General features: G+C 36.8%; 1 protein-coding gene across 1 annotated transcript in view; it reads right to left on the bottom strand.

Annotated features, from left to right (window-relative positions):
• The window catches only part of twin (CCR4-NOT transcription complex subunit 6-like twin), a 117,761-nt gene extending 101,576 nt beyond the window's left edge, over nucleotides 1-16,185 (bottom strand). Inside the window, exons 1-4 of the mRNA XM_089250102.1 lie at nucleotides 15,991-16,185; nucleotides 10,965-11,108; nucleotides 10,558-10,821; nucleotides 4,267-4,365 (exon numbers count right to left, since the gene is read on the bottom strand). Coding sequence (XP_089106228.1) covers nucleotides 4,267-4,365; nucleotides 10,558-10,821; nucleotides 10,965-11,100 — 499 coding nt within the window. The 5' untranslated portion in view covers nucleotides 11,101-11,108; nucleotides 15,991-16,185. The remainder of the gene's footprint in view (nucleotides 1-4,266; nucleotides 4,366-10,557; nucleotides 10,822-10,964; nucleotides 11,109-15,990) is intronic.
• Between the last annotated feature and the right edge of the window lie 1,158 nt (nucleotides 16,186-17,343).

The raw sequence follows: 17,343 nt of genomic DNA, 5'->3' as shown, positions 1-17,343 counted from the left end.
TTGCCATGGGCAATTTACTACCTAGCGAGTTGCGCTGGAAGTGTAAGTGTACCTAACAGTCTGAGTGCATATCTAGTGTTGTATATGATTTTTCAGTGCTGCCATCTATGTTTCAGAGGTAATGTGAGTGAAGTGAAGTGACTGAATATTTGTACTGCTTGTAGGCCTGTTGCTCTCTGTGGCGAGACTTTTTAACGGGGAGATCGGCTCGCATTTGCACCTCGAAGTTGGGAACCACAGAAAACCAACTTCAGCTGACCACCACTGTGGTGACGGTGGGGTTCGAACCCGGATCGCCGCCATGCGAGTCCGTCACTATGACCACTTGACCACCACAGCGGCAGTCATAAACAATCATCGGGGAATTTCCAACAAAATGGTGAATGCCAGGAAGATGTCAAGGATGGAACCAGTAAGATGATCACAAAAATGTTACATGTGGCTCTAACATTTTTGTGATGTCTGAGTTACATATATTTATTTCATGTTCAAGAAATGCTGCCATTGTTTAGTAGACACAGCTCAACACCTGCTCAGACAGTTGCACAGATCATTAGTATTTCATCAAGTGCTGTCAGATAATGTTGGTGGAGCAATGAATGAGAAGAGGTTGCACCAATGAAGCAGGATAGTTTTCCATGCACAACTCTGTAAAAGAGCTGGGTAAAAGTAACGAAACATTGATAGATGTTAGTTGCTTACAATAAAATAATCAATTTAAAAAGAACATAAATGAATTTAAGTAACATTATGAAATATAATTTACAGATGAATTTCAGAATAACTACAAAAATATTATATAAATAAATGATAAAATAATGAATTTTATTACAAAGTAGCTTTATGTGGTTAATAATAATTTAGGAAAGTGAGAAGCCTTAACGAGTGCTGATTTTCAATATGAAAACTTATAAATAACACAATTAACTCCCAAAGTAGAATATGCAGAAATCTGCGAAGTACATCGCAGAACAATCAGTGCTACTGCAGAACAATCTGGAGATATTTAAAAAAAAGTGTAGAGAAGAACCACTATTATATATGGGAATTTTTACTGCAGAACATTTCCAGTCAGCAGGGGCTCATTGCAGAAAATGCAAAACATTGCTTTGGGGCAATCAACTATTTTGGAAATTTGATACAAATAAGATTATGCATCGATTAGTAAATGAAATTCCAACATAAAGAAGGAATTGTGCTGGATAAACCAAAATTATGAGAAACATGTTCATACATTTGAAAGCAGCCGTCTATGTAAGTTGCAGAACAAGTGTGGCACTAGTTAGTAGCAACACGTTGAACATGCAAATCATGTTTGCTTCAACACAGGGAGCTTCATGAGCATTGTTTTCTTTCGGGTTGAGTTTTTTACATCAGGTGAAAGTAAAAAATGCTCTCAAGGAAGAGAAGTCGGTATCAACACCCGACTGGCTACCTACCATCACCCAATGAGACCATAAAATAGGATTTAAAGAAAGCAAATTTTTCTTACAGTGAAATTGCTGAAAGGGTAGGTTGAGAACTCTACAGTCTATGATTTTTGGCAGCAGTGGTTCCAGGAAGGTACTGCTACAAAGGGACAAGGGCCGGGTGCACATCAGGGCTACTAATGCTGGGGAAGATCACAGTATTTCCAGGATGTCCCCCACCTATCAAGCTGCATCTGTGGCAGACGTTCGAGCTTCTGATAACACTGATGTGCCACAACAAACTATCAAATCAGTTACCTGGATACTAAATCCTTGCCAGACAACATCCTGAGGCATGTTTGCCACTGACTTCAAATCACTGCAGTACATGACTGCAAGGTGTCAAGGTAGAGCCCATTGGTAGGCAGATTGGATGAAAACTGATTCTGCCTTGGTTGCAGTGTTGGACGTACAGTGGAACTTTTGTTAACGAGTTCTTCTGTAAACGTGCTAGCTATCCGAATCGCTTGTATATCGAATCAAACTTCCCCCATAGGAAATAATGGAAACTCGGATAATTCGTTCCACAATATCATTCATTCACATAAGAATGACTAATAAAAACAGCATCCAATCAATACTACTACGTAATAACAATATAATAAAAATATGACAATAATATAATAAATATGACACAGAATACAATAATCTTATAAATAAAGGCCTGTAGCCAGAAATTTCATTTGGAGGGGGAACCACTTTCATTTTGGTGGGGGGGGGGGGGGCAAAGTGATAGAACAATAGTTTTGGCCATCTTTCCACTTCAGCCATTTTCTCACATTTCAAAGGGACCAGACCCTCAAGTCCTCCCCCAACAGCCTTGATACAATAACACCATAAATAAACATACAATACCATAAATGTTTACAAATTAACTTACTCTAAACAACAAGAGAGGAGAACTACCATTTAGGGCAATTTACAAACTTACTGCTGTCAGCAAAATTAAATTCTTTTTGTGTGACTCTGAAAAAGATCCTTTCAATGACATTTGCTTTTGCCTGATTTTTAGGATTTTGAAGAAATGGAAAATCGCATTGTTGTTGGACTCACCCACAGATTCATTGCTCAAACACTGTTACAGGTTTATTTGTGTGTATGTTGTGTGTGTGTGGTTCTTTTTTTTAAACAAAACTTGACACAGAGTCCCACAGTCTATGTATCTCTCCAATCTCATTTAAAGTGGGAGACTTTTTCTCACTTCCTCAGATGAGATAAGCTCTTGCTGTTGCATGCAATGGAGATCTATCAGTTTTTCTATAGTCATCTGCTGGCCATATTCTTCAAATAATTCTTGAATGTCATCCTCATTCACCGCCAAAGTCTCATGATCAAAGACACAATCTCTTCAACATATGGTGGCTCCTATTCATGAGCTAGTCCCCTCAAAGTCACGTTCAATAATGTAATCAGCCCAAAGTTTTTTCCAAACAGAATTAGAAAAGAACTTTAAGAGCACATAGGTGTGGTTACAATGCTACATGTAGTTTTGCATGGTAAACAGTCATGCTCACACCTATGTTCGTATTTTGTGTGAGGCATGCTTACCGAAGACTGTATGGGAGAATATTACCCATAATTTCACAGTACGTGTGTGGAAAAAAACGAAAAACTATCGGCCAGTTGTGATAACTCGAAACTAAACAAACAAAGCACAAAATTGTCATAATTTGAATCATCCCGCATTAACTGAAACAAAATTTGTTCAAAAGTTTTGCTCATTATATGAATCACTCATTAAACAAAGCTCCACTATACATTGATTAGGAGAAAGCCAGTTGAACGCTTCCAACAAAGCTGAATGCATTATAGACATACCGGTCCTACTTCGGGAGTGATGTGGAGAACAGGGCAGCAACTAGGGAAGGGTGATGGGGGGGGGGGGGAGGGTTAGTGCTCCAGGCACTAGATCAGGAAGGGCATTAAGTTTACTGTTTTTCCCATTTAAAATTACAGGAAGAGGGGTGCCAAAATGAACACTGACCAAGGGCGACAGAGTAAATTTTCATTTCTAGTAACAGCTCTGCTAGGGGAACATTTCTGATGACAGCAGGACCACTCACATCGTTATCCCAAGAATCTTGATAGCTCATGTTTATATTGGGATAGTGAGTGAACGGGGGGTATGATTACATTCATGAGCATCATCGAAAGAGGTATATTTCAGCAGAATAATGCTCTTTCTCACCCAGTAGCTGTAACCTAATGTGCTCTACAGAGTATCAACGTGTTATAGTCAGCAAGATCACCAGATTTCTCTCCAATCAAAAAAAGTGTGGGGCATTATTGAACATCAGCTCTAGCACCACCCACAACCAGCAATGGCTATTATTTATTTCACTGACCAAGTACAACAGGCATGAAACTCCACGTCTCAAAATGACATGCGACAGCTCTACGGCAAAATGCTGGCACTTCAACTTGCTTGTATTCAATGTCTTAGCAACCACAGTGGTTGTTAATGTATGGAAAATGAACATTTCAAATTACTCTGTGTGCACACAGTATTAAGCATTGTAATTTATACAATGTTAATATCAAGTCATTGAATCATGTAGATAGATGCATTAGGAGTGGTGCATTAGCTAAGGTGATGACCTGAGTTACATTCATCTAAATCAATTCTTTCTTTGGTGATGGATTTAATTTGCCATCAGTGTAAGTATAAATTTCATAGTAAATTTATTATTTCAGAAATCCAAAATGACTACCAACACCATCCAGTGATAATAACACTATGACTAGGAACCAACATTTAAAATATGATAACAGAAAGTAAAATGCAAACTAAACTTACCAGGTAGGTTATTTAAAAGATAATTCAGAATATCTTCAACACCACAAGGACGTTTGCACAATTCCATTATGTGATTAGATAAAGGATTTCCCTCCAGTTCTATGGGGGGGAAAACCAGCATTTAAAAAAACCAATACAAAAAAAGGGGGAAAGCACACAGTAATAATTTTAAACATTTATATAAGCTACACAGGTTTAATACGAGTTCTTTGATCTTTTGATGAAATTTCAATTTTCACCATCAAAATACAAAAAAACCTTGTCAAAATAGTGTTTTGTATCCAAAATTTGCTCTTTTACAATCACTTATAATAGTGAGATTCTCATTGTAAGCCATACTTGTTATATTAGACTTTTACTGTAGGCCTATATAAAAATGGAAGGCAGATGGCAGCACCAGCAAAAATATGAAACAAGTACAACTCTGACAACATAAATACATAAGGGCCACACATACACTCACCACACACACATTTTGGCATGTGTAGAATCATTAGAAATTCTGCAGAGGAATGTGTCTGAGGTAAATATACGGTTAAGTAGTAGTACTTGTATACCAGTACAGTAGATTCTCGCTAATCTGGCACATACCATTAATAATTGAATATATCCATGCGTAAAACAAATCTTTTAAAAAATTTGACTGATTTTTTCATTTTGTAAATAATCACTGCATATTTCTAATCTTTTTAAAATATCACAGTGCGCGAGTTTCATTTAAGATCATTCTGCATTGTAGTACAGAAATAATTGTATACCACCATGAACAATATATATTTCTTGGCTATGGCACTGACTGTTCTTTAGGCACTGACAATGATTATGCAGTCTTAGATGTATGTTTGTGTTATAATCTATGTGTCTTGTCTTCACATAGATAAATTGTTTGAGTGTTAGGTTTTAATTTATGTTTAACTAACCAGCTATTAATATTTGTTCCATCATCTATTTTTCAATTAAATTTGCTGTATCAGTATCTTTTATATAACGCTGTATCATCTGCAAAAGTTATCATTTTTCCATTTAACAGCAAGTTCCATAAATCATTTATATATATTGAAAATAATATAGGACCTAGAACAGAAAATTGAGGTACACTATTTTTTACTTCTTGAAAAGTACTAACTTCTTTTTAAATTATAACTCCTCGTTCCCTGTTGCAATAGCATGATCATACTATTGATACATACTATTGATCACAGTATGTATCATACTATTGCAAACATACTTGAATGGTTAAAAATTTAAACCATTCAAGTATGTTTTCTCAGACTCCTACTGTAAATGGTTTTTGTTAAAATGTTCAAATCCACAAAATCAAATGCTCTTTTCAAATCTAGGGACACAGTTATGGAATATTTATTATTGTTGAATATACATTATTTGAATAAATCAAGTAGCGTCATTTCTGTATTTTTATTTTTTGAAATTAATTGGTTAGCTGAGAGATTTCTTTTGTCTATTTAGGCAATCAAGATGGTTTTTTATACATTTTTCAATTATTCTTGAGAAAACTGGAAGTATTGATATTGGTCTCTAATTTGTCAAATCATTACTAGTACTTCAGATCATGGTAAAAGATTCCATTCAATATACAGAATGATCTATTTAATTTTTTTATTTAAAGTGGTATTTCACAATTATTTTAATCATTTTAGGGTTTCCAACAGCAGCATAAATTTAATAATGCGTTACAATAATGTCGCTCTCAATATGTATATATAACGATAATTCCTCTACAAAATATTTTTTCTTGGTCTGGTATCATTATGTGAGCCGATATTGCCATATGGCGATGTGGCCTTGGTATCTTTCGGTTTGACGGTATCATTATGTATATCGAGGTTTCACTGTATTTTGTGCAGAACTTGGAATACCAGATCATCCGATCAATTTCTTAATCTGTATTACCCAGTATCTGGTCTTTCTTTACAGCAAGTACTGTACATGTTCTTTTTTAACATTTCTTTTACTCCATCACTGTTCCTCTACTGAATCTCTGCGTGCTAAAAAGTGCGCCAATAACTAGAATGCCAGAAATTATCCACAAAGCTGAAACTTCCACATCCTTTACCTATTCAGTAAAGCTCATAGGTTATTTGTCTGTTTTGCCCTGTTACCCAAGGAGCAAATTTTTAAACTGTCTTGCCAGCTAGCAGCAACTGTATAGCACTAGGCCATGCCATCCTATTTACAAACGTTTCCAACTAGATAGTGTGTCAAACTGAAAATCTGATTGATTTGAAAAGGTATTTATGCTGATGTATAAAGATTATAAGGTTATACAAAGAGAACTACCAGCTCTGAATGAATTGGGAAGGAAAAAAATACACAAAAACTTGTTTTTTTAAACTCTTATCTATAAGGAAGTGGATGTGGACAGGCTGACCGCATACAGAGGTGGCCACGGAATAGGGGTGATTTTTGTATCATGTCTATGGAGCCTATTGTCTGTTCCAAGAAAAACTGGCTGCAAAGGGAAGTTGGCCGGGGAATAGAGGTGACCACCTATGGAAATTTCACTGTATATATTTTTTGCCAATGCCACCAAATTATCATTGTTCTCATTTATAGAGGTTGATAAGCATCCCATATATGAAACTGCGCAACATTTTGAACAAGTTTCCTGGTCCAAATAATAAGTGTCCTGGTTCATACTTATTTGGACCAGTTCCCCAGTGTCCAAAACTATGATTAAATGTGATAAACATCCTCCCTTTTTCCCCTTTGAAAGTAGATTTTTTACCAACTTCTATTTTTTGAAAAGGCATCATCATTGTAGAAGTTTGAAACTTGTCAATATGATGCAGGCTACTGTAAGTGCAATGGATCGATATTAAAAGCTTAGTATTCAGTAACCAAAAATTCTTAAAAAGTGATAATACAATGGTGCTCAAGACTTTCCTTACCTTTAAATGTTTTGTAAAACCATTATGAATATTTATGTAATAAACTTTTCCCAGCAATTGAGTGGCAAGAATGTTGCAGCTTGATCGTCACAACCTTATACAAAAAAACAGTCTTGTACCAAGTCATCGCTAGTCATTTCAATCTAGCCACTATGCAGTCATATGGATCCCCTCATCCAGGTTTTTCTAATCACGAGCCTGTACTCATCATCAAAAGAACAGCACTGTCACGGCAAGTGTAACACACAAATGATCAATGACACAAATATCAGGATGATTTTAATCTTTGAATGCAATTTGTACAAGGTATTTAATCGGGACATTGATTAAGCGCTAGCATCTCTCCACAGAGAGAAGCAAAACTTCAACACAATATACAATACTTACACAACACAAAATTCAAACACTTGTAATTTCCTCTTGAAAATGTGGAAAACAGATGGTAGCACCAGTATTACAAAAAACAAACATATATCTGACATCATAAATGTTAGGATATGCATGTATACACACAACACGTTCCTGAATGCACCAATTAGTTAGAAATTTTCTAGATGGAATTTTTACATGGTGCATGTATGGTTGGCAGTAATGATAAAAAAAAGAAAGACACAACCTGCCACATTGTTGCTTCCAATTTCTGAAGACTTTCAGGAAGGCCGTTCCTGAACACATGCAAAGCTATACTAAAAAACAAATGTCATGTTAGGTACAGATCACAGCGCCTCCACATCATAAGCGAATACAGGCTCTTCTCTAATGGGGTGGGGGAAGTATCAATTTGTTAGAGATTCTCCGAAGGAAGGTGCATGTGTAGTTTAGTAGTAGTGGTAAAAAACATGTGGTGTGGTGGGCAGCACAATGGCGGTTGCCACAACAAGTTCAAATGTGAGCATGAGAAACACGCATACGTAACTCGGACATAAATAGGTTGGACCACATAAACACTCAGAACATTCACTCTGGCAGGCATTAATTCATTAGAAATCCCCCATAGGAATATTTACAAGGTACACATACAGTTTGGTGGTAGTGGGCAAATAAGTGGATTGAATGCTGGGATGTAAACCTGAAAAGGTATCTTCATGCTCACAGAAAGTCATCAACAGAACACCACTGTTTGTTGGTTACAGGGTTATGAGTACACAGCCCTTATTGAAGAATGAGGGGGGGGCCTTAAATCTTGAATGGCAATTACTAATTACTATCGCTTTTGACCAACTTGCACAGGATTTCAGTGGATTGTCTGCCTCCCCCCCCCCCGATGCAGCAAACCACCCTTGTGCCACCAGCAAGGTTCAAACTCAGATCCTCACGATGATTTCCAGCGACCACTTATGGGCTGTGAGAAATACACAACTAAACTGCACATACACTTCATAAACATTCCTCTGAGAAATTTTTACAGAATTGGTGCATGTTGGAATTTGTTTCTGAGGATGCTTGTTTTCAGAAGTGCTGCCATCTGTCTTTCAAATTACAATGCAACAATGTGGCAGGTCATTTCATAAGTGTGTACTGTGCATGGATTTTGCATGTTGTAGGTTTGATATATGATATATACACTTCTCAACACTGAATTAACTAGAATGTACAGGGTGAACCTGACCTAATATGCCAAACAAAAGGGGTGATAGGTGAGCCCATATACAGTATAAAACACCGTAGCAATCCCATCCTATCTATAACTATTTTCGAGTTATGGTGGATAATGGATTATGGAAAGGAAATACATGAAGTCTGGAAAAAACAACCAAATTTGTTTCTGACAGACCTACATGCAAAATAAGCACACATTTGAAAAGAGCAGAAAAAAATCAATAAGGTGACACCATTTTTATCAGAACATCTGGATTTAATAGCAAGCTACAAATCTCTGAAAGATTAAATGCAAATCAAATTTTTGCCAAAATCTGTAACCACCAATTTCGCATACAATTGGTCAAATTTAACAAAGTTATCTATTGCAACAGCTTTTAACAGAGCCTAAAATAAACCATATTGATGTTCTAGTTCAGGAGTAATTTAGCCCCACGTTTGCAATACACTGAAATCAACACTCGAAGTAAACATTTGACAAACATTTGGAATCGGCAGCCACAGATTTTGATGACAATTTGATTTTGCAGGAAAAAAAATCCTATACTATGACACTACTTCAATCTGGATTTAATGGTGAGCTACAAAGTGCTGAGAGATTGGAGAAGTGCAAAATCAAATTGTTGTCAAAATCTACTATCACTAAACCACACATGCACCTCATCCATATTCCTCTGAATAATTTCTAATGAATTGGTTCATTAGGAATGTGTGTATATGTGTAGTGAACCTAACGCAGAGTTTGCTTTGGTGTAATGCTTATGTAGTGCTGCCATCTACTATCAATTCTTCTAATTATGAGTGAAATGTAATTATTGTATAATTGTACTGTTTTTTAAGCATGTTGCTCTCTGTGGCAAGACTTTTTAACGAGGAGATTGGATCGTATTCGTGCCTGTAAGTTGGGAACCACAGAAAACCAACCTCAGCCACTGTGATGATGGTGGGGTTCAGCCAAAATCTACTAGATGTCTATTTTGACAAACACTATTTCAGTGATGTATTGCAAACAAAAGGCTAAATTACCCCTGAACTAGAACATGATGTGGTTTACTGTAGGCTCTGTTGAAAGCTGTTGCAGGGGTGGAAAATGGAAATTTGATTTTTGTAGCAGGAAAATTTTATGTATCCCTCAAAGGATACACGAATGTTTTACTAAATACAGTCAGTCAGGGGAAAATCAATGCAATTTAAAAAATAATTAAGGTAAGGAAAGCATAAATCAAAGGAGTCAACTTTTTTTCGTAAAAAAAATAGCTGCAGGGCTCTCAAGGATAAGAAATTGCAGCAAAATGTAGCAGCTTGTATCAGATTTCCCACCCCAGCTGTTGCAATAGACAAGTTTTTAATAAATTTGACCTATTATAATCAGAAGGGCGTTTGCGAAATTAGCAGTTACAGATTTTAACAAAAATTTGATTTTGCACAATGCCAATCGTTCAGCGCTTGTAGCTCGAAATTAAATCCAAATATTTCGATAAAAATGATATCACCTTATATGCTTGTGCATGTACATCTCTTAGAAAACTAATTTGGGTTTTTTCAGACTTGATGTCTGTTAATCCATTACCCACCATAACTAAAAAATAGTTAGAGATAGAATAGGGTTGCTATGGTGTATTATGCTGCACGCGGACTCTTCTATTGCACCCCTTTTGTTTGGCAGATAAGGTCATGTTCATCCTGTACACTCCCTATTATTTACTGGAAATTAGTATTTGGAAATAATTTGCAGATTTTTTGTACATCAATAATTCATAAAAACAGAAAAAAAAAGTCTTACCAATTTTGCTAAGTTTGAACAATTTCCCGAGTTCACATGGTAATGTTGTTAGATAATTGTGGCTTAAAATCAGTTCTCGTAATGAAATGATGTCACCCAGTTCAGGAGGCAAACTTCTTAATTGGTTATTGGCAACATTAAGATGAGCAAGTTGCTGAAGCATACAAATTTCTCCAGGTAACTTGATTAAACTATTGTCATTCAAATAAAGTGAAGTGAGATGAATCATTTTCCATAAACTAGGACTAAGATTCCTAACGTCACCTGGAAAGAAAATGAAATAAATGAAGGAAGCAAAGGTGGACTACATGAAATACTATAAAATACAAAATAAAAATAAAGCTGTCTAAATTTTAACTTCAAATTTTAATCTTTTCATGTATGATTGTCAGATATCACATATTCACCTGTTATCTCCAATTCCGTAAAATTAGGGCATGTTTTTGAAGCTGCCTCTTCCGGTAACATGATGGTGTACGCCCTTCTGGGATTTGGATGTACATACTGGTTTTTTTCTCTTTTCCGCTGGATTCTCTTTGACATTGGGAAAGCTGCAATAAACACACATACATGTCATATGTATATAAAGAAAAATAACTATATTATATCGGGGTGACTCCCCCCCCCCCCAAGCAAAATGTTATAATTCATGAAATTTTCGGAACTTCTATACGATCATATTGTAACAACAAATTCAAGAAAACTTTGACTAAAAACTGGGTAAAACGGGAACATTTCTCAAAAAAGTTGGGATTGGAAAAAATACCAGGAAAACAGTCCAGAAAATGCAGGACAAAATGCGGGACATATGGTCACCCACTACCGAAACTAATTTGTAACATTTCACCTCCCAACAGCGACCCCTAGTTCTGCCGAATCACATCTGATCTTGAGTCACAAAAATAACGGCATGAACAAGACCGTTTTAAGAGCATCATGGGCCCTTCTCAGGCAAAGTGATTTTCCTGAGGCCTTTTACATCGTTAAAAATGCCAGACTACGAATTTATATGATTATTGTAAAAAATTTCAACCAGATCTCATTTCCATGAGGCCCCCTCTGCAATTGAGGAGGCCCTCCTCAGGTCGGCCCCATGCATTAAGATGGCACTGAGTAGGCTATGGACCCAAATTGTGTCTTGCATAGTTAGTTCTTGCAACAAAAATCTGAAACTGACAGAAACTGAAATCACAATTCCAAAAGAATTTCACAATATTGTATAAAAAGGATTTCCATTATTCTATAACAAATTCAGCGCAAGACAATTTAGTGATTTACTATTTAGCTGGATTGATATTCGTACCGGTCTGAGATGTAGTTGAAAAGTTTGAGGATTTGCTGGTTATTAAGTATTGCAGAGGCAATGAAGTAGAGTTACATATCGTGTAAATTATTTTGAAGGCACCTGGATTGATAAGTCAACTCAAAGAAATCGTAGGAGACCCAAAATTTCCTATAGTATTATGGAATCAGTTCAACACTACTGTTGATGGCTTAGCAAAAACTAATGATAATATTGAGGGTTGGCATAATTCATGCAGTATCACAATTAAAGTCCATCATCCCAGTATTTCAAAATGCATAACGGCTCTGCAGAAAGAGGGACAAACAGAAATAAAATTATAGCAGTGCATCTCCGATCAAGGCCATTCTAAGTGTTGTAAGAGCTGTGGAGAATGAAAAAAAGAAGTTTTAAGATAGTAACAAGATTATGAGAATTGAACATCAAATGAATTTCTATAAGCAATAGCAGCTTATTTTCTCTATGGTTCATTTTATGACGTAATCACACCTTATTTTCAAAATAATTTTAACGCATTTCAAAAATATGCTAGCCCTAAGTCTATAAAATGTGGGGAGGGAATTGTCATTTACGAAACACTATCACTGCACTGAATTGTGCCACTAAATTGTCTCGTGCTGAACTGTCACAAGACCGTTATTTACATTGTGCTTGTGACAGTTCAGCACGAGACAATTTAGATTCATTAGATTTGAGACTAAAAATAAGCATGTTTATGAGCTGCTTAGAATACGCCGTTTTATCCACTAAAATGGTAGCCGCTTATCATATTTTTCTCATTTTAATATTTATGGTAATGAGATAGGACTCAAAAAAATTATCTATACCTGACTGGATCATTCTCCAATATCAACCAGACAAGGCCTGGGCTCTGTCCCTTCAGGGATTTACCCAGTAAGGTCGGGAAATGCTGGGGAGGTCATCTTCCTATCTGGTATCCACTATCAGAGGTTTGACTGTACACCAATTTGATCTTTAAACAGTTCCCCATTGTGAACAGATGAGCTTAATAGGCTGCTGAATGGCTAATTAATCATTTTTGGTAATGGGCGAAAAGTAAATTTTTCTATACATATATGTATGTCTATACAACACAAAAAAATCTAAAAAAATACATATTCTGTAAATCTCCCAGTGTATTATGCACTGTTTTAGCGGATTAATCCACAGCTCTTTGTTTAATTTAGCTCACAGTGATTTTTTTTTCATGTTGAACTGACAAATAAAAAGTCAAATTTGTGCATTTTTTTAAGTAAACTTAGATTCTTTATACTCTATAAGCATCTTATCTCTTGGCTGAAGCATGACAGACTCAACACAGGACCAACAAAACAGGAGATTATGCTACTTTATCTGTACGGCCTAGGAAATATATTGCCTACAAATATGAATATCTTTCCTACATTCATCCCCAGCACATCAGCCGGAATGTGTCAAGTGACCAAACACATTGAGTTGCCCTGCCTGCAATCAAACGGAATAGCATCACATGATCTCTAGCTTTATTAACCTTGAATTGAGTTGGTCGTGGCTGAGGCCAGAGGCGGCTGTAGAAATAATCTATGTATGCCGGCACTTATTTTTAGTGTCCCAGAGAAAACAATTCTCCCATGCTGGACCTGTTTTTTGGCGTCTTGACCACATTCTTTTGGTCAACAAAGTGCTTCACTTGCCCTTTTAACTTAGATTTGGCATCTTTCTTAGAGTGACATTCCCCTCTCTATGCGGTTGCACAGGTTGCATGCCCAAGAGTCTCTAAAGCTTATAAATAAAGGTAATGGTATTAATATTTTAGTGATTTTAATTCTGCCTCGTGCCATTTCTTTGTATCATGAAAAAATTTTCTCACATACGTTTCAGCAAACAAAAGCATTCAGCTTCACTACAAGGCAGAACAAAACTCCCAAGTACGATCTTGATATGCCGGAACCTCCCATATCTGAAACAAAGGGAGCTGGATCGCAGGCACTTATACAAAACACTAGGGATGGGACCTCGGGTTTTCAGATGCAATGTATACAACATTTAAAGGCATACCTTATATAAGACTAAAGGGGACTTCAGTGGCTCGAGCACCCTGGTTTTGGTGACCGAGTTGAAAAATACTGGGGGGGGGGGGGTTATGGGTGAACACTTTCACAGAGTGTTTTACTAACAGTCTTCGCCCAATGGTTACACTAAACTGATGACAATAGAGAAAGAAGTGAAAAACATCTGCGACAAAGTTCTCTGAAGATTGTCATCATTATAAATTAACAATGACATTTTTTGGCATTTTTTAATTCAAAAAAACAATTCCACTGCTGATACTAACTTAGAAGATTAGATACTTATATTTTTTATTTCATTTTAGGTGAATCATTCTGTAAATACAGTAGACTCTCGCTAATTAGACCAGACCTAGTAGACCAGGGTGTGCAAGATTATAAAAATTGCCAGATTAGTGGAATTTAATTGAAAAAACCCATTTCATAGTTGCTAACTTTCGAGAATGAAAATTAGGGACATTTTTTGCTTAGATCAAAATTTCCGTATAAAAATAAATATGAAAGTGATTTTTGAAAAACAATACAGGCATTTTTTAAGAAAAGTAATATAGGGATTTTTCCCCTTTGCAAAATCATGACATAGTGTAAGCCGTTGCCAATAATCGCAAACCACAAAGGCCAGTGAAAAATCTGGCCTAGGGCCTGCCAAAGATCCTAGAATAGGGATATGCCACCTTAATGTATGAGCCCATCCTGGCACAGCCAGAGAGCCTCAAGAGAAAAAAGGAGGTTTCACAAAACTGAGATTTGATTAAAAATTTTAAGAACGTAGCAAGTAAATTTGCCAGGTAGGGCATCAGAAAAATCATGACAATCTTTAGACAGCTCTGGCAAAGAAAAATCTTTACTCTTGCCAGACCTATTTTTGGCACCACGGTTGTAGTGTCTCTTTTCAGGGCCGAGGGCAAATGATTCCTTGGGGCTCCTTCTAGAAATGGTTATTATGCAAAAATAAGTAAATTTTTTTTTGGGGCTTCCTATTCGACTCGGGGCCCCAAGGACAGTGCCTTGGTTTATCCAGCCTAGTTATGGCGCTGTTTGGCACCCTCTAACCATGTTTTTTTTTTGTCGACCCTGCATGGAAAAGAGGTATCGCTGCTGGATACGACAGGTTGGACCATGAGGACATGGGCCAAAGAGAGCCGCAGGTAAAAAAATCTTCAAGGAACACTGCATTCAAAAGTTGAAAAAAAAAATTGCAATAAATACAATTATTACATGGTGGAGAGAGTTCAAGCTCCCTTCTCATACTTATCTCTCGACAATGCCCCTCAACTTATTACCATCACCGTCATTTGTTTACCCGCATCCTGGAGCGAGGCCCCTTCAAGCCAGACTTATCATAGATCCTTATACAGTGAATTTATAGCATGCAAAAAATAAGATAATTGTCCCAGTCCTTGTGGGGGACCATGATCACCATGCTTCTAGGGGGTCTGCCAAGGATCCCAGGTACAGAATGTGGGGGCCATACAAAAGGGGGAGGGGTCATCACTGCTGGATATGACACAGGGGCCACAGGCAAAAAAAAAAAGCTAAGACATACTGCATTGAAGGGTTGAAAAAAAACTGGAACAATATAAATATTGCATAATGGGATTTAGGGGCTTTTCTTGTATTCTCCCCAACCTCCCTCCAGACCCCATCATGGGTCTCAGAAGAAAGACTTTTGGGGGGAGGGGGGCCCCCTTCCATAGTGAATTTCAGCATGAAAAAACAAAAACAAAAAATTGCCCCGGGCGCTATCAGCCCGACCGTTGAGGGGGGAGTTGCATGATCACCATAATTTCCAGTAGGTGTCTCTCTCTCCCCCTTTGAAACATCCACAAGATCCCCCTCTCCTCGTGCAATGAATTGTTTTTCTCGCCGGGCAATCGACATGGATACGCCAAGGATATTTTTAAAGCCAAGGATTTTCCACATGGAGCACATCATGAAACTTAAAATAAAATAAATGACGAAGAGCCACTCTTTGCAATCATCATGAAATGAACAGAAAAAAAAGACATCATGAAACGTCAACATAGCATTTACATGAGAAGAAAAAAGACCTGCACATTTTCCACGCCGACGACATATTACCTTCATTTAAACTCCAGGATAAGGAAAAAACAAGGAGGAGATTCAGAAAAACTATTGTTGTGGTTTGGCTTCTTTTTTGTAAGTAATATTACAAACGGCGTTTTAAAAAAAATAATAAATAAAAAAGCCTGAAATTAAAAGTACAATCCAGACCGTCCAGCAGTGTATAAATGAAAATGAATCGCTGGTGTTGCCAAAAACACATGGCTCAATTATGTGTATTTACTTGGGAGAAATCTCTACAAGTATAATATATATCGGCTGGCCATATTTCCTCGAGAAAAACCACGCAAAACTGGGAATTCGGGAAAAATACAGGACATTGCCAATTCGCGCCAAACACTTTCTAAATTCCGGCGGCGAATTCGCCAATTATGGCACAAAACAACAAATTTTCTGCGCTACTCCAAATAGCTCAAAGAAATAGACCTTTTCAGAATATTATGCAGGCCCAAAGGGAAACGGGGACAGCTTTAAAAAATACGATAGAAATGAACAAACTAGGTTAAATATATGTATATATAAATATACAGGGTGTCCTGTAAGTGCTAATGCGGCCTTTATCCCATCAACCGTCCGTAGAGATATGATTCGAATTTAAAAAATGCTCAAAAGGTGTTCAAAAATTATCCTGTCCTGTTTTGAGAGTGAAAATACAGTGTGTCACAAAATTATAAAAAATCTACATTTGTTTATGGTCCCCCCTTGTTTTGTAACTTCCAGTTTATAGAAAGTTGTTGCTTTGCATTTCTTGAGGCCAATTGAAAAAAAAAAATGCATGTTTCTAAGTGCAACATTCGCTGAGATATTTGAATTCAAAAATCGGAGATATGTTATGAAAGAACAGCAAAAACTAACGGACAATGTTACTTTCCCTCATTTATGATCCTTTCCCAACTTTCCTCCGATTTTTGAATTCGAATATCCCAGTGAATATTCCATTTAGAAACTTGAAAGTTTTTGTTGGACTCAGGAGAGACAGGGCAACAACTTTCTAACTGGAAGAGGACGGGGGGAGCATATAACAATTTATATTTTTTATTTTGAGACACACTGAATTTTCACTCTCAAAACTGGTACAGGATAGATTTTTTTTATACGCCTTTTGAGCATTTTTTAAACTGGAATCATATACCTGTACGATGGCCGGTTGATGCATTTATCTCTTATAGGACACCCTGAATATACATCTATCGAGCATATGTTTTTTGCCCTCCTCCCCCGGAAAAAGTTGAAACTGCCGGCCGCGTTGATATTATTAGGGTTGCCAACTGTCCTCCTTTTCGGTGTCATTCGGAGCGTCCTCCTAATTCGGAAAATTCGTCCTTTTTTAGAATCATTTTCCTTTTTTTC

This window comes from Pholcus phalangioides, unplaced genomic scaffold (assembly GCF_987345545.1).
Source record: "Pholcus phalangioides strain wild (caught in Gottingen) unplaced genomic scaffold, Ppha-v1.0 ptg000022l_1, whole genome shotgun sequence".
NCBI lineage: Eukaryota > Metazoa > Arthropoda > Arachnida > Araneae > Pholcidae > Pholcus > Pholcus phalangioides.
The sequence above is the reverse complement of the archived record's forward strand: the minus strand, read 5'-3'. Positions and strand labels throughout refer to the sequence as shown.